At 38.0% G+C, this 22302-nt stretch overlaps 1 protein-coding gene across 4 annotated transcripts in view; it reads left to right on the forward strand.

The window, feature by feature from the left end:
* The window catches only part of slit1a (slit homolog 1a (Drosophila)), an 87461-nt gene continuing 65159 nt past the window's right edge, over positions 1 to 22302 (forward strand). For all 4 annotated transcript variants that reach the window (XM_053479996.1, XM_053479998.1, XM_053479997.1 and 1 more), the window contains exons 1-4: positions 1 to 708; positions 11769 to 11840; positions 13247 to 13318; positions 14128 to 14199. In XM_053479996.1, coding sequence (XP_053335971.1) covers positions 533 to 708; positions 11769 to 11840; positions 13247 to 13318; positions 14128 to 14199 — 392 coding nt within the window. In that variant the 5' untranslated portion in view covers positions 1 to 532. The remainder of the gene's footprint in view (positions 709 to 11768; positions 11841 to 13246; positions 13319 to 14127; positions 14200 to 22302) is intronic.

A 22302-nucleotide genomic window follows, 5' to 3' on the forward strand; every position in this document is an offset into this window, starting at 1 on the left:
GCTGCTATTTGTAGATCTTTGTGATGGATGACTGCTGTGTGTGTGTAAAAGAGAGAGAGAGAGTGAGAGAGTGCTTTTTTTTTTCCTCTTTGGTGTTCCTCTGTTCCCCTCTGTGTAGGCAGCCAGAGGAGCGCAGGAGTGGGAGGGAAGCAGACGTAGACGCTGAGCACAGCGAGGGAGACAGAGACAGAGAGAGAGAGTTTTCTTTAGGAAGTCAAGCACGACAGAAGAGGACGAGCTTCTTTTTTTTTTTTTTTTTTTTGTCTCCCCCCCCACCACCACAAGAACAATCAAAACAGGACTAATCTGACCCAAAGTAGCAGTTTCTTCTCTCCTCTGAGCATAAAACAGCCTGGTTACCTTTTATACCTTTTTTCATCCTCCACACGTAGTCTTTCTCCCACACGTTGTGTTGCTGGGCTTCCAGCACAAGGACTTCTGCAGAAGCAGAGGCTTTGTAAACGGGGGATAAAACAAAACAAACCTTTTAAGGAAAGGCAGTCGAAGGAGTTTACGGAGCTGTGGATCAGTCATGCCCATGAGAGGCTGTAGGACATGGAAGTGGGCACTGCTCCTGTGTGGCGCACTGTTTGCCCACCGTGCCACCGCGTGCCCAGCTCTGTGCACCTGCAGCGGCACCACCGTGGACTGCCACAACCTGGGGCTCAAGAGTATTCCCAGGAACATCCCAAGGAACACGGAGCGACTGTAAGTAGACCCTCAAGCACATCCTTTTCTCCGGTAGTAGAAGTTTTAGGATAGACAGAATCTTGAGTAATATTCTTCAGGGCAGATGTAAAAGGGTACAGGTATAAAGAAAGAGAATAAACGTATGTAAGCAAATGCGTCTGTAATTTACATACTGACTTGTGTGTGTGTGTGTATGTGTGTATGTGTATGCATGCTGCTGCTGGTAGTAGTGTGAGTTCTGTCATTGCCATGTGCTGTCTTCAAAATAGTTCTACTTAGATTGCTATGTATTTATTTATTCATTTATTTAGTATATTCTGTTTTTCAATTTTACCAAGTTAAACAAAATCCTGTAATTCATTTGCCTCAAAGTTTTCAAGTTTTTTTAACACATTAATTGTCAAACTTCCATTAAATGTAATTAAAGTTGGAAAATTTCTAAGGGATCAATAATCTATCTATCTATCTATCTATCTATCTATCTATCTATCTATCTATCTATTTATTTCATCTATAGTAAATATTTGTGCTGCTTCCATATTTAAATGTTAGGGCTTACTATGACCAATATTAGGATTTTTAAAAATAATTTAGAATTGAAAAAAAAAATCTCTTCTCTCTTCTCAAGACTCAGCTCCGTGGTCTACTGTAAATGTGAAATTATGTAAAAAAAAAATAATAATAATAATCAGGAAATCAGCAAAAATGGTGCTTAAGTGAGAGCGGCTAATGAGAGTGTCTCATCAGCAGCTGGTTTTGCAGAAGAATGAAAGTAATAAGCTGCTCACTCTGCATATCAGCCTCCCATCGCCGCCAACCCCCCCTCTCTCCTTACGATCTTTTTCTAACACTGAAATATTCATGTTGTAATTAATTTCCCGAGGACTGGAAAGGAGAAATTGATTGTACGCGGTTTCGGGTTTAGGATATCTCTGATAAATTATACATGGCAGGAAAAGTGTGTGTTTGTCAGTCTTTTTCTTTGACAGTGGATTGTAACAAATTGAACAAAATCTTACTTGAAATATCTATATTTCTTCTTATAGATCTTTTTTTTTTAACACTAGTAAATCATGAGAAAATGATGTGCTTCTAATGCGTGGATGGATTATTTAACGTAAGAAATCTTTCCATCCTAATGGCCCCATTGTATAATGGTCATTTTTCAAGGTGATTGCTCAAGTCAAATAAACCACACACAAGTCCCTGGTGATTTTTCCTCTGACTCTTAAGACAAATCGACAATACTTCACGTTCTGCCCTAATTGCTTCTGTTTGTTTTTTTCCCCCCTGTGGCATTTTTTCTTACATTTTTTTTCTATCACATGGAAATCCTGACAAAAACTCAGATGATAAAAGTTGAACAAAATAATTAAAGATTGTGGGCTTCTGAGATGTCTAACTGTGCTTCTATTTGTTTTGTAAGTAACAATAAGCACCCAAGCATATTTGAGGAAATATTAAGCCATTTTTTTTATACTGCAATTGTCTAAATATACATTCTTTAACACATTCCAAATTTAAGTGTAATTTGCTATCACTTCTTTGTTTTTTTTTGTTTTTTTGAGTAGTCCCTTGTTAAATTGTAACTGAAGAAGAAATTCGAGTGATGGGGGTTTGGAAGGATTTCTGAGTCAGGACAGAGCGGCTCCGCTAGGCTCAATTGTTTTAGACATCCACTCAAAAAACATCTTTGCAAGCAGAAGCTGGGTTATTCATGCTGACAAGGTTTCGCAAATGCATGTGTAGTGTATGTTGTTGCGTTTGGGAGGAGGGGGTAATTTGTGCTTGGATGTAGAATCCCATCTGCACTCGTCAGAAAGCATTTCGATTGTCCTGACCTTTCCGCTTGCGCTCCTTAACGACTGCAGCCACATGTGCCAAACTCGCACCCCCATACGAGACTTCCCTTTAATCGACTCTTGCTAAATATACTAGACAATGAGCACACCAGCTACACATGCACAAGGCGCTCCCAAAGATGTGAGATAAGAAAAAATGAAAGCTTGAATATGGTACATCATGGCTGCATTAAAAAATAACAAGAGGTAACAGAATAGCGTATCCTGCTTTACGTAGCATTCTTCTTCCTCTTTAACCTGACAGAACGCACATGTATTTCTAACTGTATTGTAAGGAAAAAAAGACAGATGTACCCTATCGTCTTTTATCTGTGCTAATGCATCTATTTATGTACATTCGCAATGCTGCACTGCCAAGATCAAACGTGCTCGATGGTGGCGAGAGCGCAATGTCTGATTTGGGATTCTCTTTGTAGTGAGATGGCTCAAGTATTCAAGTGTCCTTTCTTGCCTTTATTTTTCCCCCCAATTGTTTATTGATTCAACCATCGTGAGGGATTTGGGGTCTGAGTACGGATACTGCATGAAGAGGCAGTTTAAACTGCATGAAGAGAGAGAGAGACAGGGAGTGAAACCTTTGTTTGAAGAGATGAGTTGCAAACTTGAGCTCTAGTTCAAGAGTTTTCAAAAAGATAGAAAGCTTGACTAGATCTTGAAGGCTTCTTATTAACCACCCATGACTGCTTGTGTCACATACTGTATCTTTGAGACACAGACTATTAGGGCTTTATAGTGGTATCACGGTGATGCATCACATATCACTTAAAGGTGGAGTATAGTGCTGAAAAGTTTCTAACTAGAACCTTGTTATAGAAACAAACTAATTCTTTAATGCGCTATACAGGAACATTTTTATAATAGTGGCTACTCTAAAGGTTTCTTTAGTTTTCACAAAGGTATGCAGTCGAAAAGTTTCCAATTATAAGCTCTATAGGAAGCCAGAGCCATTAACCACCCAAGGAACCCCAGAGGAACCCTAGTGCAACTTTTGTAACAGCTGCCAGATGATGATGCAGATCATATCAGCGGACAGATCTGTAAAGAAAGCCTTATCTACTTAAAGAGCCACAATTTAACTCCATCAGGGCAGGGCTAATCCAGATATACTGTAGAGAAAAGATTTCCCCTTGCTCAAGGGTTCCATACATTTTGGCATATCAGAGTGACTGTGTATCATTTGTTTTTTTTCTTCTTATTTTTCCCAGATGGTTAAGCTTTAGGAATGAGGGTTATTTAAGGAATGCCAATGTTGATGAGTATGGTGCTAAATTAAAGGTTGTGTAGAGCAGACACATTCTCAGCATCCCAGCCTCTGCTGCATACTACTGCATCATTCCTTAAAGTAAATCTTTATCGCAAGATGGAACTATTATATTTTTGTTAACGTTAGCATAATGGGGTTTGCGGAGTAGGGATTAAAGATTAATTGGGACGTAATCTCAGTGACAATAAAGCTTTTATCCTGAAACGTGAACAGGACATGGTGTCAGCTCAGTTTTTGTGGTCGTTTAATCTACATGAGATACAATCTTTATTCGGAGTTCATGGGAATGTTGTAAAGAGTGCGGTGAAAGTAATATGGGACAACAGAGTGTCAGAGCACATGTGAAAATATACTGCACACACTGTTAGTTACTTTCTTAATGGAATATGTAGAAATAGGTATTTGGTCTATTAAACTGTTGTGAGCGCAAGCGTAAACCCTGTATTTGCTCACGGGGAATGAAAGCCTGTGTGTTCTCCATCTCAGTGTGCTCAAACGCTTAACGTCCCTAAAGTACAACTTGTTTCCAGTTTCTAGTTGAACAGTTTGGCATATTCAGTTACAGACACAGATGTTTGATTTACAGGCAGCCGCTGACTTTTGTGCTGTTAAGTGCCCCATTTAAATGAGGTTTACTTTCAAAGTCCTACACAATGGTACAGTCAACTCCAGAATCATTAGCACACTTCAATAATAAAAAAAATATATTTATAAAAACTGCTTTGATTAATATTTCAAGGCGAAATGTACAGGGATGCTGGTTTTACAACAATTAACATGGTTAGACATTTTTATCCAGTCCTGCATGTAGAACATTTTTAGATCCTTTTAAGATTTATAACTGGTATGATATTAAATTAATAGACATTCACTCTATTGCTCTATATGTTTTGGTTTAAGCAAATAGATTTGGGGCTAAAATTGTTTTGCTCAAGGGCCCAATAAAAGCAGTTAGTTGGTGCTGGGACTTAAACTACAATAGTTTAAGCAATACCTCAAAGTCTTAACCATCGAGTTGCTACAACTGCCCAACTAGCTGCAAAACATCCCCAAACTGTCCATGGCCCCCCAACAGATATTACTCTGTGTACGTGAGCTTTTCTTGTATGAAAACCTTTATTGGTAATGGTTTACATGACCAAAGAATTTTGGACACATCTAAGTTCAACATGGGTGAATTCTCAGCATAGTCGGTAGAGTTGCTACCTCAATGCATGCAATGTGGTATTTTCTATGTTCTCTTTGTGTCTGCCTGGTTTCTTCAGGTTCTCTATTTTCTTACCACTATTTATATAGGTAGGTGCAATGGCTACTCTAAATTGTCCCCAGGTGTTGTGGTAAAGTGAAGTGGCATACTGTATTGGTGCCTTGGTCTTGCTTGGAATTTACTATTTATGATGAAGGGTACATAACCATTCCCCGAAGGCACTAATATTCATGGGGAAGATCCTGATAGTATAAGTATATGATGGGGATACAGGCATCATGGGGCATCATGTATAGATATACAGTAGGTATTATTTTTATTTACACCAAGGAGCAATTCGTGTACCAATTAGAGTACCCATCTACATGTTTTTTTGGGGGGGGGGGTTGAGTGGAAGGAAACATGAAACTTCCCCCAGATGTAAGAACAGAATTTGAGGTTAGTGTCAACCCATGGACCCTGCAACTGTAAGGAGGCAGTGCTATCTGCTGCACCACTCTGGATTATTGTATGTATTGTTCTTGGGAGATAGTAGAAGTGGATTCTTGCACATTTTAAGCATGCTGTATCCCAGCCCCCATTCTTTACTGTCATCATTTGCAGTGAATCTGTGACTCCTCGAATGTCAGGTTCATTTCACACGTGGCTGAGTGTGGGTTCTGATAGTCCTGCTATAAAAAGGGAGGGTCAATCCAATGGTTTGCAACATGACTCTAGCAATTCCATTGTCTAGACTAACTTGGCAATAGTCTCAATTCCCATCTGGGTGTATGGGTACAGATTGAGTCTGCAATTGATTTACTCCTGGGGTAATTTAAACAAGCCATTTGCAGGTCAGTGTCAACATGACCGATTACCTCATGCCACTTTTTACCAGGTTCTTTTTGCCCCAGGGTCTTGTCAGGATACTAATAATGGCTGGTGAAAGCAAATGATTAAAGCAGCTTGTATAAAGAAAAAAAAGGCCTATCACTTTCTCAAATTTATTGTAATGTTTCCTATTTTCATTTTTAAAAATAAGAATTAAATTAATTACTTAATAAAATTTAGTAATTTTTTACTATAAAGTAACATTTCTTTTTAAAAACATGAAGAGATTGCAAATTAATTTGTATATTACCATGTTTTATATCCTAATATAAATTTTAATTTCATTGACATTGTTTATCCGTTTTTACATTACTGTTTAAGCTGTTTGTATCCTGCTGATATTAGTGCCAATAGAATTTAGCCCTTGCTTAACCTACAAGGATTGTGATACAGCAGTGATGTAGTCCTTTAATCTGTCTCGTCGGTATACTCTGCTCAAACAGATCGATTTCAAAGTTTCGACTTTCCTGCTAAAACAGCTGTCAACACCATCATATCATAAACTGTTAGCCCAGTTCATCTCAGAGCCACACTGAAGTCTGTAACCAGAATCTCTAAACACATAAATATTTCACTGAAATAAATTAAATGTTTATAGAGTTAAATTTTTCTTCATCGCACAGTGATGCATGGATTTTCTATTATTTTCTGTTTCAAGTATTCAAATTTCAGTGAAAATGTGAGCTGTCAATGTTAAAACATTTTAATATTTTTTGTACAAAGATTTATATTTGATGTAAAAAGATAGTGTTAGACACAGTAAAGCGTAGTTCTGTTTAGTCAGCAGTTTACATAAAAAGGTATTGTATTATGAAGGTGTTCCTGCCAGCAACTTCCACCCAGCATATCAAGTTATTTCATCTCTCCATCTTGCAGTGAGCATGACCGAACAAATGAAACCTTTGCAAAAGCAGAGAACGAGATACAAACGAAGAACTGATGATCTGTTTAGGTCTGTTAGATTAACTATACAAACATTATCACTCGGTAGTTATTTTTGCCCTGGTCTGGTTTGTCTCTCTTTTGCAAGACAGAGCTGTATGTATAGACAGCCGTTTAGTGGTCTGCTATGTAGGTCAATGTCAATGAGCCAGTGTTAGTCCCTAGTCTGTTCTTGCTCACTGGATCTTCTCTACCCCCCTCTCTATCTCGTTCCTCTTCTGTTTTATATGGCATTATGCGAGAAGAAATCTGTACTTTGGTGAGTTCATAGATGCTACAATCTTTCCCCAATTTACTTTAGAATGTGCTCAGCGTCTGGCTTAACATCTTCTAGCTGGCATCTCCATCTGTCAGGGGAGCAGGGCATGCAAGAACTTAAACGCACTGTATTAACTTCTCAGTGCTAGCAAATAAATCATAACAGCAATATACGATCCCAGCTTGTGCTGACATTCGGTAATATTATTAAAAAAAAAGAGCGAGTGAAATGTTTGGGGTAAATCAATGCTCCGGACGCATATAGTATTTTAAATAGCTGAGGAGGGCACAGAAGTAGAGCAGAACGTTGGAGCACTTTTTGCCAGAGATCTGTAAATTTTAAGTAACAATGCCAACCGTAACAGCATAAACCAGTCTGCTAGAGTGTGATGTGATGGTCAGCAGCTTGTTGGCCCAGCAAGGTGCACTGTCTGCACAGTTTCGCTGACCCAAGATCTTCCTTGGTTTCCTCACCTTCTGCCAATGAATGTGTTGGAAATGGGGCTTTTATTTCCTTCTGAGAATTCCCAAGCAAGATTTGTTTCCCCAGCTTGTATCATATATATATATATATATATATATATATATATCATATTTATATATATGATTTGGAATGCTGTGTGTGTATGTGTGTGTGTGTGAGAGAGAGAGAGAGAGAGAGAGAGAGAGAGATTCACTGAGTATGTGCATTGGATTAGCATTTCCATCTCTCTGCCGCAGATTCTATTTCATGTTATACAGCTCTCCTTGTCGCAGCGGGATTTTTTTTTAACAGATGGCAGAAATAAACATACTGCCTTTTTTCATTGGACTTCTTTATAGCCCTTTGAATTATTGAGAAATCAGGCCTTTCAGGAAACATGAAACATCCAGGTCCCCAGCTCTCTTTTGAGCTGTGATGAGATGACAGGAAATGGGCAATGGCACTCTTTTGGCTCTTGCACCTCTATACTGGGAGTTCCTCCATGAAGTTGGGGGAAATGGCAGAATTTTTGTGTAAGTGTCTGGTAGGCCTAGTGAATAAGATCCTGTTTGGATGATTTTTCAGTGACCCAGCAATAGCAATGTTTCAGAGGTAGGAAGTTCATTTTCTCTTCATCTAGTGTGTTCAGACATTAACCCCTTAACTCTTTAGGACCTTTTTTTTAAAGTAGTTTCACTGTTACTGAAAATACCTCACAGTATAGCTTATAACATAAGTATAACTAATATCAACCCTTAAGACACAGCTGTGTAATAAGACTAGAGATTAAGAGGTTGTCCCCACTATGCACAACTCTAGTACCTTGGGAGATACAGTATACTGTAGGTAATATACAGTATACATGTAATACAATAGCCTGGAGCCAATCATCCCCGAAGACTCTGGGCATACTGGCCCACAATACAGGCAATTTGGGAACACCAATTAACCTAATCTGCTTGTCTTTGGACAGTGGGAAGGATTTGTGTAAAATAGAATAATAAAATAATGGCAACTAGCATGGGTAATATGAGTAGTGCGCAACAGGACTGGAAGAAAAAGAAGCTGTGGGAGGGTGGTACTATACATTTATGAGGAGACAAGGAGGAAGAAAAACAAAGAAACATGCACTTAAAGCATCCCTAGTAATTACAGTGGATTTAATTTCAGTGGTTTAAATTAGGCTACGAGTTTGTTTACGCTTTATTTTGTGAAATCGACCCAAATAATTAGATCAGAATAGTGTGGGCAGGTACAAACAATATTAATAGCTGTGCAAGCAAGATTAAGAAAACTCCAGCAGAAGCCCTAACACTGGTGACGTTGTCATACATTTTATAATTTGGTTGTGACCTCGTTGTTTTGGAAATTTTGAATGACTGATTACTTGGGATAATTTTGAATAAAAGAATGTTGAAACAAAAAGTGAACAAAGTTGCTCTTAATTTCGGCATGTCCCACACATACACTGCATCTAGAGTGTTATACAGGAATATGGTGCTCATGTCCAGTTTGGATCTCAGAATGAATCTCAGACAGTAATGTTTTTAATTTTTATTTTTTATTTTTTATCTGATTCCTAATTTCATGGTTTGATAAAATTACAGTTGCCTAATATTTGTTTGGCTTTGAAGATTTATTTTATAGTGATTGTCATTTGACAAAGCAATACATGTATATGTTCTTAACCTAAGAGTAGGTTCCTCTGTCGACCAATAACTAGCAAATAGTGCTCTCACTGTCAAGACCAGGGATGAGTTTTTCTTAGGCCAGCCTTAATTACAGTAAGAGAAAGAAAAAACTAACTACTAGCTACAATATGACTTTTTCAAATATATACATCAGTTGAGAGACATGCATAAATGCTATTAATATATTTATAATTAATTAATTTTAAAGTCATATTTGCAAAACTATATTGGGTTAATTTGTTTTATTAATATCATTTTGGACCAATGTGCTTATATTAAAGTAATTCTTCAAAAACCAACCCAACATTCGTAACATTGCCAAATTATCACTGCCTCATTTTGACAACCAAAAATTCCTGCGGAGACAGTCCTGCTGACAATGCTGGCATTTCTACCGCTGTCTTTTTGCAGTATTTTCTACCCCACCAACTTCAGGTTTAAAACCAATTACAGAAAGGGATATTTAAAAAAATATATATTTTTTGTAAAAAGAGCACTCAATTGAATAGAAAGAAACAGCTGTCTTGCAGATTCCGTAACACAAGGACTACAAGATCTTTACAAATCTGCATAGTCTGCTTCCAGCTGAATTAAGCCTTTCTTTGGGGATTTAATGAGGACATTTCTGTGTGTAGATTTGCACCAGTTCAAGCCTTTTGTCACTTTACTAGACGGCATGTAACATTTAATTTGCAGGCAGATGGTGAACACAGTTAGCATGATTAAGGGTGACTGGTTGTGTTTTGCTAAGTTTCCGCTCTCTTCTACAAGGCCTTCAGTCCCCTGAGTTCCGGTACAGGGGGCCACCCAGTAGATTTATACTTGAGAAGCTATGAGAAAAGCTGGATTAAGTGCCCAGAAATAAACAGCATATGTGTATATCAGGCTGCAGCTAATGAATCCCACTCCATTATTTATTTCCCTCTATCCATGCACCTGTGTACACAGACCATCTGTCTGTAATGACCTCTCGCTCTCTGGTTCTCTCCCTTTAGCTATGTCCCAAGAGTGGTCATTATAATGGACCAAGAGAAGTCAATTTTGGGTCCGTGAAAAAAGATGACTCTTTTTGTGTCTGCATGCAAGTGTGTTTTGCCCATTTATAGGGTGGTGGCTGGACTTCTACAGGATTAAGTAAAATTTACCCAGATATCATCATGGCATAATAACAGAGCCATGTATGTTTATACCTGGCGCACAGAGTGCAGAGGCTTAGAGCCAAATCCCACAGCTGTCTAAAAGTCCCACGTTTAGGAGTGTCAAAAGTTGAAAGGTCACTGTTCACTGATGCACTACAGAGGAGCAGTTTCCCTTCTTTTGTCATGCATTGGGAAAGAATAACAAGTTTGGTCAAACAGAGTTCCCTGTAATAAAAGCAAGCGCAGTGATTTGAACAGTAAAATAATATATATTCATTAATATAATGATATATTTTTATGAGGAAAAATTATGAACAGCTTAATCATTAGATTAAACTAATCACATGAATGCATCTGCAATTCACCAAGTTTCATTTTGGGTGACACACCCTTTAAAGTGTATGTTCAATAGACAATATTCCTGTTATTGAACCCTTTTTGTTTTTGGAGTCTCTGACCTCATGCCAGGTAGGTCTGTCATTAAAGTCATTCTTCAATAAACTGCTTTAATGGACAGCTGTGAGTGACTTCCTTAGCTGATATTAGCTTTATACAGCTTATTTTGTTTTAAGGTATTTGACAAAACTTAGCACAAGGAGCTATCTGACTTAGCTGTTAGCTTCACTGACACGGTGTAGGGAAAAAGCCAGTACAAAAATTATTTAAATGGCTTATGGCTAAATTTCTGAAAAAAACTAAACAAAAAACATTACATTTTATTGTTTGCTTTTGTAAAATGCAGTATGAGTTGTGAAATATTCGATGCAGAAGTCATCTTTTTATAAATGGTAATGGAATACAATATATGTGAAGACAAATAAGTTGGTTGCAGTTTAAATTTATTTTACTATCAGGGTAAGAACACAAGATTGTAACAAACACAGTGATGGATTTTCATAGATTTTCAGTTCATTTATAAATAATTTATTGTTATTATGTTAGACATAGGTGAATGTATATCATTTTTCTGGAGATTCATTCTTTCTTACAATACATTCCTTATTTGAAGGAACATTCTTTTTGCCTAAGCATTTACAAAAATAGATTTTATTTAAAGTACTAAATCTACTAACTCTCAGGGGACATACACAGCGATATAGAGATGTTACTTAGATTTGATTATTTATTTTTAGATTTCTTTATTATGGATTTAGACTAAACCTTACACTGCAGGCCAAACTATTTTAAGGATATAGAGGCTCGTCTCATTGCATAAATGCTTAATAGGCTTGAGAAATATTTGTTTCTCATGTAACACTGTCTTGGTCACAAGTGGCATATCTCAGTTTACTGATCCCATAATGTTCGCCAACTTAAATGGAAATGTCCCGAAGGAGGAGGAATTCATTAATATTTAATTCTTTTTTTCTTTTCTCTTGCAGAGAGCTGAATGGAAATAACTTCACTCGCATCAATAAGAATGATTTTAGTGGACTCAAATACCTTCGTGTCCTGTAAGTCTCTCCTAATGTGCTAATGTCTGGTATACCTTTCATTGAAAAAGTGAAAAGTTTTACTATAAAATAAAACAATTTACAAATTATTATATTTAATGTTTTTTTATTACTTCGGATTTAGCTATTACAAAACTCAATGTACTTTATGTATTTTAAAGTCTATAACCCAATACTACCTTTTAGGAAAAGAAATTGTGTCATTTTCTTGGACAGAAACAAGTATCTCCCTGTTAACATCCCCCAACCATCCAACCACTCATCAACTCCCCAGCTCCCCCTCACCCAATATATAGACACACACACACACACACACACACCAAAGTCCCCCAGGAGCTCCAAGGTCTCCCTACGGCCACTGTAGTTCCAGGTGGGTTGTTAACATGATTAACATTGAGGCAGAAGCATGGGGGGTACTCTCACATTTCTGACTCCTGGGACTTAGCTGCCTCGCTGTGAAAACGGGGGCATGAACCTTTGCCCTTGGCGAAGACGGCGCTTACAGGAAAAACGGTTTACACTTACAGTCTCAAGCTTCTCTCATACATTGAGAAAACGAAGGATGGTTGACTACATCTTAAAACCATGGCTGGCACCTTTACAGTCTGAGAAGATATTTATTTTTTTCTAATTAATGATTCATACAGAACAGTCACAACAGAATGCTGGCTTGTTTCCTTTTGTATTTTGCTTTGTTAGATGGTAAAATTTTAAATGGAAAAATAACATTGTTATTATTATAATTTCACAATAATGTTATTATCATAATGACATTATTTTTTCTGTGATCTGTGTCCTGCAAATATGCTTCGACCTAGGGAAATAAAAATCACTGTTAGCTCTCATTCCATGTTCTCTGGGAGATGGCTGTTTTTATAATAGCTAATTTTAAAGAATAACTCTTTGTTTCAATGATCTTTGTTTCCTCGAGGCCTGTCTTCCAAGGTGCTTCATTGCACTTTTTTTATATATAAATCATTTACATGCAAGTGTTTTTGCAGTCTCTGTGGTCAGTCTGAAGTCTGTGGTTCTAAGGGCTTACCCGGCCTGTCTTGAATAAGTAGCTTCATTTTGGAGCACCTTGCCACAGACTTGCCGGTGGCCTACACATCCCAGAGCTGCAAGCCTCTTCGGTTTATGCCCCACCACCATCCCAGACCACACTAGCCAATGTATACTGACCAGACACTGCCACCACAGTCTCCCAGCCCTCCCATGCACCTTTCCCTACCCACTGTCCTGGCTAGACTCACTCAAATTCCCTCTTATTTGCCAAGATTCCACCACATTCTAATTTCCTTCCACAAACAGGTCGATCAGCCCCAATCTTACCTGAAGAGCTCTCTGTCCCAATCCACCCAACCTCTGCCAAACATCTTTATCACAACTGTGACCTCTCTCCATAGGCAGCTGATGGAAAACCAGATTGGAGCCATCGAGCGGGGGGCCTTTGATGATATGAAAGAACTGGAGAGACTGTAAGTGTTCTGAGATTGAAGTCTTTTTTCATTGGCCAACTAAGAACCTAGTATTAGCTAATATTAAGCTTAAAGCAGGGAACAGCTTTAAGCTTTGTATTGTTAGGAGAACCTCTTAGAGAAAAGAAAAACAACAAGAAGCTAAACAAAACCGAACAAGTGATCTGGGGTTGCTGGCTAGATTTACTTGCCAACCAGGAACCTGACCAAGAATGTGTGGAAAAAAGGCTTTGGCTTACATGATACTAAACACATTTGCCAGTCTCTCTTGTTTGAGAAGCTGCAAATCCCCCACTTCCCCTCCCACTCCATCAGGAAAGGGGGAATAGTGGCTTCAGCATGTAGCCACTGTCAAAACGAAGGAGCCACATCACAGCTGCACTGCTGTTCTTTGCATATCATGTGGTTAACTATTGAAACTAGCACTGTAGCTGTACAGCTGTTCACTTTAATGTGCAACATGTGAAGTCAAAAAAGACTTCTGCTCTTTCTAATAGTCCTCAGAAATCATTAGCTTCCAGTCCCATATGTTTAATTGCCTTTGCCTTTAGCTAAAAGCACCTGAAGTCTGTGGTCTCATTTATTAATTAGTCCCACTCTGTCTTTTTCAGTTTTGCCAATTATGCCAGTCAATAAATGCTGACTTTTGTTTCGCACATATTGAAATTAATATTTAAAGAGATATTTTAATACATTGATTATGCAAGGTTTTATCCCACTTAATTTTTGTATCAGATAATCCTCACTTCATTTGTATTCTTGTTTACTGTAGTGACTTTAATGTAGCTTTTTCCTTTCGCTCCTGTTAGACGTCTAAATAGGAATCAACTGTACCAGCTGCCAGAGCTACTGTTCCAGAAGAATGCCGCTTTGTCACGACTGTGAGTCTCCTGACATTTTCATATCTATTGTCTATGATGTGCTTCAGTCTGGCTAAGGTTTTATGTATGCCTTGTAAACATATTTACACAATGCTTTAAAATGTTTGTAACACATTAGACCATGTTGGGTATGCTGAGATTTGATTTGTTAAGGAGGAAATCATGCTTTCTAGCAATTTATAGATAGCTAAGCACATTTATGAGAGATGCTTTTGTGCAGATGTGGTTCAGTCAAACCTTGTGTGTGTGTATGTATATGTGTGCCGGCGAGTTTCAGTTTTCAGTACTTTGAAAATGTGGAATTGCCTGAAAAGGTTGAGGGAATTGCATTCTTCATTCTTATGAATGTTGTCATTGATGGGAAATATTTGGGGTTTGCAGTGGGAAGCCAAACGTTGCCCTGAGAATAAACTTTTACTTCTGGTAGGTTGGACAGGCTGTTCCTCTGTTCTTTCGGGAGGAAAGCTAGCAATCAAAATCGACCCCCGCCCCCGACCCCCACCCCCACTGCTGTCTCAGGGTAGAAACCCACACGTTTTATTTTTTTATTCTATTTTAAAAGTTTTTTTTTAAAGTCTAAAAGCTTTTACTGTTTCTGTTTTCGAATAATTTGTATGAACTGTCCTTTCTGCCGATCATTTGAGTTCATATTACCTGGAGCCAGTGGTGGAAATGTTCTTTTATTGAGACAGAGTAAAATCATTTCCTTTTCCAGACCTCTGTTTCCCCAAAGACATACGTACACAATAGTCTGTTCGCTACGCTACATTCCAATGTTTGTTTTGAGGCAGGTATTAAACTTCAGCCTCTGGCAATTGAAACAGCTGTTTGAACAATTTACCCGACGTCACCCCTGATTTATTGACCTCTTCATTTTGGAAAACTACTTCAAGGGCAAATTACACTGAATCATTCTGCCTCGTCCTCTTTAAAAAAAAAAAAAGAAAAGGCAAAGCTTTTTTAAATCTGGTATTACAAGTGAAGCTTTGTAAGTGTAAGCTTTCTATTATGAGCTTAATGAGAAAAAGTTGAATTGCTTTGCATAAAACTATGCCAGGAATTGGTCATTAAGCATCAAATGTACTCTGAGTGCACCCAAACCTTGAAGTTGTTTGGTATTGGTAACATGGTCTGCTGTCCACCAAAGGTCAGTATGAATTGATTACAGAACTGTCTTACTTGAGGAAACGTGAATACCAGTAAAATGTTTCCTGTCCCAAAGGAACACTTGTTCTTATACTTGCTCAGAGCACTCACTGAGGCTTGTTAAGATACTTTTCCCCCCAATATAATGTAAAAACTTAGTAGATTTAAGTGCTATGTTAACCCAGATTTTTTTTTTCTTGTTGCATTAATTTGCCTTATTTGTTCCCGTGTACTTGTGCTCATTTGTACTGGCACCAACAGTGGCTCCAAATCATTGAGCTTGGCCAGAGTGTGTAAGATCGGCCTCAGCCAACACGCGCCTTCCACAAGCTAAGCTCAATACTTTTTCTTAAAAATCTGTGCTCTTTTTGCTTGTTTTTGAGGATTCTCAAGTACTAATGCATCTGTGATTTTATAATGCAATGCAATTCTCGAAAAGAACAAAAGGTTTCACTCCCCTGTGCTTTTTAGTTCACAGGCAGGTCTGAGCTGATTTTATTACACTGTCTGCAAGAAGGCTGTTCAAGATGATTAGGTGTTTTAATTGCTTTTCATAGATGGATTAAGGAGCTAGCCTAATAAGCTGTATGGTGATCTGTTTGCATTACTCGCATTACGCAACTGTTGACAAATTTAAAACAGGTTCAATAATTAATTTCTTTTGGAGGTTGCAGGCGAGTACTTAGTAAAACCTTGGGAACATGATGAGAAGAAAGACTGATTTGGTAGAACAATAACAAGCAAGAATGGGTGGCATCCATTATGGTTAACAACCTGATGCTGCCCCCTTCTCCTCTCACTCACTACCCCATGCTAGGCAAGGAAGGCTGTAGTCCCTGTAATCTGCCTATCTTGTGCCTGTAATTAGTGCGTTCATACTGTGAGTACACCAGAACCAAGGCCCTGAGAGTATTTAGGAAGGAGGGGTCAAAGCAAGCATCATGGATGCCTTCTGGCAACGGCATCTGGTTTGGAGAAAGCTGGTGTTTGTGGGTGTATGTGTAAAGGTGGCAAGCAGGCTCGGCAGGTTTATGACCCTTGCTGATGCCGGGAAGCTTAAATTTACAGTGGCTTTGCACTTTTCAGTTACTAACAGGCCTATAGTCAGTCACATTTTTTATACATAGCTTTCTTTGATAAATATGAAAGCTGAATGATATATATACTGTCTTTGTGTGCATATGAAAGAGACATGGTTAGGTGTGCCATCTAAACCCAGTTGTATGATTCTTTGGATTTAGGTTTAACTTCCACACAAATGAGTTAATGCAGGTAATTCTAAACATTCCTCTTCTATTTGGCATATGAATTCTGCAATAATAAATGTGATTCCTTGTATCCTTGAGGCATTTTGTATTATTGATGAAGTGGCCAAAAATCATGGTGTTTTCTAAGCAACATAACTTTTTTGCATTTTAATGGACATTTGGTACACTTGGCAAGAATTAAATCATTTGGATTGTAAATGTTAAAAAAAAAAAACTTAACATTAAGATTAATTTTGAGCATGTCCTAAGTCTAAAGACAGTATGGTGGCTTAACGGTTATCTGTAAGTTGCAGTAGTTTGAGGTCCACAGTAAAGTATCTTCCCCTTACAACAGCCAACCACTGGCATTAGAATAAGAAGAATATAAATCTAAATTCATATTGTCATGTTGTTTCTTCCTAGACTCATTAAAGTGAAGTGAAATATATGCCTCATGTTTGAGTGAGCTTGTAAAGAGAATCTGCCATTCGATCATCTAACTGCCCATTAGCTTTCAGCAACCGATCAGCCCTCTGTCCCCTGCCCTTTTCTCGTGGTAAAAGTGGATTTTATGAGTTGTCGGTGCTTTTATGGGCTGTGCGGTGTGTGTAAGAAACAGAAGCACCATAAAACCATCTGAAGTAAGCGGAAGCCAAGCGGGTAATTTAGAAACCACTCTGTCATTTGAAGTATTTAAATAAGTGAAAAGTGGAATGGAGGATTAGTTCTGTTTCTACATACTAGCAGTTCTCTCAGTGTATTTCTCCTTCATTATTATTTCAGAGAACAGATAAGGAGAGTTAATTTATCTACAATAAATGCCTTGAACATCAAGCTTTTCAATCAGCGACTGCCCGTTCCCACAGGACTTCCAAATGTTGAAGCAGTCTAGAGGAACAGAACATCTGTATGGAATTTCTATAATGAATTGCTCACACTCCACGTCTTCCATGTTTTATTTAACACACACAGTATATTTTGTGATTTGGGCTAATTACTATGAATTGATAAGTAATATATAAATGATAACTTTGGTGTCTGATTTTAAGTCTAGGAAATTTTTGTGCATGCTGTAGCTGTATCTGGTTTGAAAAAAGTCCAGGATGCAACACTATTTATTGGTGCTAAGTCCCACAGTTCTTATTTAAACCGACCAGCCTTTGGTGCTGGCTGAAATTATGAGGCAGTAGCCAGCAATAACATCTTTTATAGTGACTGACTTGTTCTCCGTCTATTGGTATACACTTCTTACATCCTGCATTTTCACAAGCTGTTTGCTGTTCCTTCGCTTTAAATGAATGTGAGCTTGGAACCTTGCAGGTCCTCTGTAATAAATTTAACTGGAAGTCAATAAAATCCTCTCTCTCTCTCGCGCTTACGTTAAACTATATCACAGGTGGTATACCCCTTTGTTACATGGTGGGTAGTATGTGGTGGTGTTTGTTGGAACTGTAAAGGAGTGATGCTCAAAGGAGTATGAGTAGTCAACTGGAAAAGCAATATGTCTAAGTGATTTGTGTAAACAAGGCATAGAGGAAGCACCTTCTCTCGCTTTCTGTCCCTTGTCGTTCGTCGTGTGTAAACAAGCAAACGGTAACGGACAAATGAAGCCTATACACACACACACACAGTCAGGCAACGTCAAGCAGACCAGTGTTAGCCTACACTAATCTGTGCTACTGAGTTCTGTCAACACCTCCTCCCAAGCCATCATTCCCAGGCGACTAGAGTACACAAGCCTAAACACCAAAAAGAGAGCGTAAGATGAGTAAAGACTTGTAGAGGGAATGAACAATGGATCAGGAAAATGGAGTGTGCTGGCTTATTCCATGTTTGAGATTTAACTTGCCTATTTGAAGCTTTCTCTTTTTAATCTCTAAGATCCTTTTTTCTCTCAGATTCTTTATCATTACCTTGAGGATTCTAATGTCCTATCGCTAAAAAACATTTCAAGCCCTTATTTATTGTCCCTGTTGCCAACACATTCCCCAGGCCTGCCACCCTGTACACGGTAATTGTAGCAGATTTCTTATCCAAAGTGGTTTCATCAAGAATCATTTTTTAAAAATCTGCATGAAAGTACAAAGATGACAGGGCCTAAGCATACTCATGCTAAAACCTGTTGGAGAGAGATTAGCATAGCAACTAAAATCTCATCACTAAATCTTTAGTGAAAATATTTTGTTCACAGCCAGCGGAACAGAAAAAGAAGTATTGATTCATGTCTTGCTTGTATCTCAAAGGATTGGTGTGTCGAGGGGATATGGTGCAGAACTGGGTTTGATTAGTGTTCTTACTTCAAACCACCTCTCTGAGCTTTAAGGAGCTGTTGGTCCAAGATAATGAAGATCTTATTCTTTATCAGATCAGTTCCAGGCAGTTAGGGTGTTTGTTGCCCACCTCACACACTAATGCAATGACTATGTGGGAGGCTATCACTGAGTAGAGGTGAATCCCATAGCAGTCGAGACTTCCTTTGCAGTGGAATGGGAATAACTGGAGCCTTGTTCTGATTCCAATCAGCCCAAACTGAGGTGGCTTTTACTTAACGGTTAGTTTACACCTTACTGAAAAATAAACATAAGGAACTATGATGAATTATCTAAAATGTTTCTAGAATACAAGCAGCCTTTTGTGCTTATACAAAACAGTTTTTATTTGATAGTGTTTTTCCTTTTGGACCTCTGTTATTTTTTTTCTTTCTTTTGTTTTTTCTTTTGAAAGCCACTGTTATAGAAAATATGCCAAAAAGAATAAAAGTTATTTGCTTGTTCTATTGTCTGGAAGGATTGCTTGAAATGCAGCATAACATGCCATCCTGATTTGTTTGTTTGTTGTATGATTTAGGCATATACACCAAACTTTTCCCATGTCAACTGAATATTTGATGTTGCTGTACCAGCAGAGATTAAATGGAATGGAAACACATGGGAGCTGAACTGCATCTTGATGATAGGCCATTTTTAGAACAAGTTTTGTAAAATAAATTAATCTGTTCTGTGTAATAAATCACACTGACAGACAACCCCTAGAGAGCTTCAAATGTTGCATGATCATTCCCAAAATATTCACATGTATGTTTATAACAATATTTCCTGTGATTTTCCTATTTTTAAATGAATCTAAAAGCTTTCAAGGCATTTAAATAGTGTAGCTAATTTTGTATAGCTACTAATGGCAAACCATTCAGGTCTGCAAGCTCAGAAGTCTTGATTATCATTTTAAAATGTCAGAGTTGACGGTGTCTGTCAGCTCGCAGGGATGAGGTATGGCGCTCTGATCTCATTTTGCTCTCAGTAGGAAAGGGAGAGAGAACTCGTGGACAGGCTTCAACAAGCTGCCACATAGGTTCGGAAGTCCTGACCCTCCCAATGTCCTTTGTTAAGGAAATAAATAACACTAGCTGAGGAGAAATACATTTCCTTGCCCTCCTACTGTTTACCCAGACAGCATGGGGAAGAACCTTAGTGGGTTCTTTTCAAAACCTACAGTATGCTTGCACTTTTTTTGTGCTTTGGCCCTTTATGATATAGTCAGCTAATCCCATCATAGAGGCTCCCCTATGGGTCAGGGTGTAGAGACAGGAAGTAGTGGCAATGGGCAGACACATCTCTCTATACAGACTAGAGAAGTTTCAGAGGAAAAAAAAAATCTCTTTCATGCTTGTATGAAAACCCTAGATTTAACAAACAAAGAAAGCAGTTAAATTTTACTGCAATTGACTTTATTTCACCTGTGGTAGGTTGGGAATGAGAAGGAACAAATATTTTCAAATCAGATGTTTGGCTTTGAACGGTCTGGAAATGTATTTAGCACCCTAAATAAATTATTATACCTTAAAAATACAGTCAGCACTCCTGTTTCTCATGGTTCTGAGTGGAGCTGTCCTAAAGGTGATGGAAAATGGACAGGATAACTGATTGGACTAATCTGGGGCCTTAGTTCAATCAAAACAATCACCATCATCAGCCAGGATCTTAAGTGGGTGTTTAAAATCAGCTCCCTGACAAAGAAGGCTCAGTGGACAAAATACTTCCTGCAGTAGCTTAAAAAAGCTCAACCTGCCACAGTCAATGGAAGTTTAGGCCACAAAGGTAAGATAGAATATCTAATCAAATACAGCATAAGCTTTGTGAGCATGACACAGAAAAGCACATACAATACATGCCCCCTTCACAAACACTGATAATTAACTGGCAGTAAAGTACATGTAGCAGCTTTTAATTAGCAGTGAATGGTGTATGAGTGAATGTTTAGTAATAATTTAGCCTCTCTTTAAAATGTGAACAGGGTAGAAGCTTGTGCAACAAAGACATGAAAGAAACTGAGGATTACCCACGTATGATATTTCTTACTCGGAATGTCTAAATAGGCATATTTTTTATGTCTCATTTAATCTTAGATTTTCATCATGCTCCTAAAGCAGCGTTTGTCACTTAAGATCATTTATGTATAAAGCTGTCGTTTGGCTTTTTGAATGAGAGAGGGAAAAGGGGGTAAGGCACAAGAAACAGTAGGAGACACTCTTAAGCCTGCACTTTCAGAGTGGAGAAAGTTAAATGCTTTGGCAAGGTTGTGGCTACGTGTGAGACTTCCATAGAAAGAAACTGTCATTCACATCCCTTGCCATTTAATGAATGTGCCAATAAAACGTAAAGCCGATGCTTAAACAAACATGGTTCAGGCTTTGAGTCTGAGCGGACCTAAACATCTATAGAAAGGCACATTGATGGGTGCCTGATGAAGTAAAAGATTAGATATAAAACAGAAATGCTCACAACATGCAGAGTTGCTTGGACCCTCCAATCTTCCTTTGGCTTTTTTTCTGATAAGTACAAGTTTACTGGACACATTCAGTACAGTTAATACATTTAGCCTTACAATCATTGTTAAACTTGTTTGTCCAACTTGTTAGACTTAAAATTATTTTATTATATTTTTATTTTGTCTTCCATCATTGTCTCAACTTTAAAAAACATGTCTCCATTGTCATGTGCCACGATACTAATCCCCTAAATGCCAAAAAACCTTGGTGCTTCTTATGTAATATTTGATATTGCATTGTATTTAAATGTTCTTATGAGATGATGTATCTTGGAGTTACAATTAAGCATTTTAGTTAGATTCTGAATTAGTATTTCATTATAATACCATAATTAATGGCATCATAATGGTACTACAGACCTAAAATGATTCATTAAGGCCCAAGCACTATAGGGTGCGCAAGACCCCCTTGTTCACCTTGGTCTTTCACTGATCTGATATGTGTAGTTTTAATTGCCACAGAAACTCCATTTTCATAACATACATGTGCCTAGATCTGTCTTTCCTACCACTTTGCATAGTAATCTCATTCTGAAGCATTTATACATATAACGTAGAAACTGCAGTATATTTTGCTGGCTCTGGAAATATATAACATGTTGATGCAGTAAAAAAATTCCAAAGTGATATTTTGTGTATTTGTCTTCAAACAACTTTATCTCTGTGAAATAAATTGACTGAAAGTACACCCAAATTGGTGCATTAGTGTTGATAGTCTTGCGGCATGGGGAGGCACTCTTTGCTTTAGTTTTTCTCTAAAGCCAAACTCGAGCAGAACATGTTGATGTCCTCATTTGTACAATAGGACCTGTTGAAAGTGTTTTAACTGAACAAACCAAATCAAGCTGCTTACTGAGAGACAGCAACAAGAAGTAACCCCCATTCT

Source organism: Clarias gariepinus, chromosome 20, assembly GCF_024256425.1.
Source record: "Clarias gariepinus isolate MV-2021 ecotype Netherlands chromosome 20, CGAR_prim_01v2, whole genome shotgun sequence".
NCBI classification, from domain to species: domain Eukaryota; kingdom Metazoa; phylum Chordata; class Actinopteri; order Siluriformes; family Clariidae; genus Clarias; species Clarias gariepinus.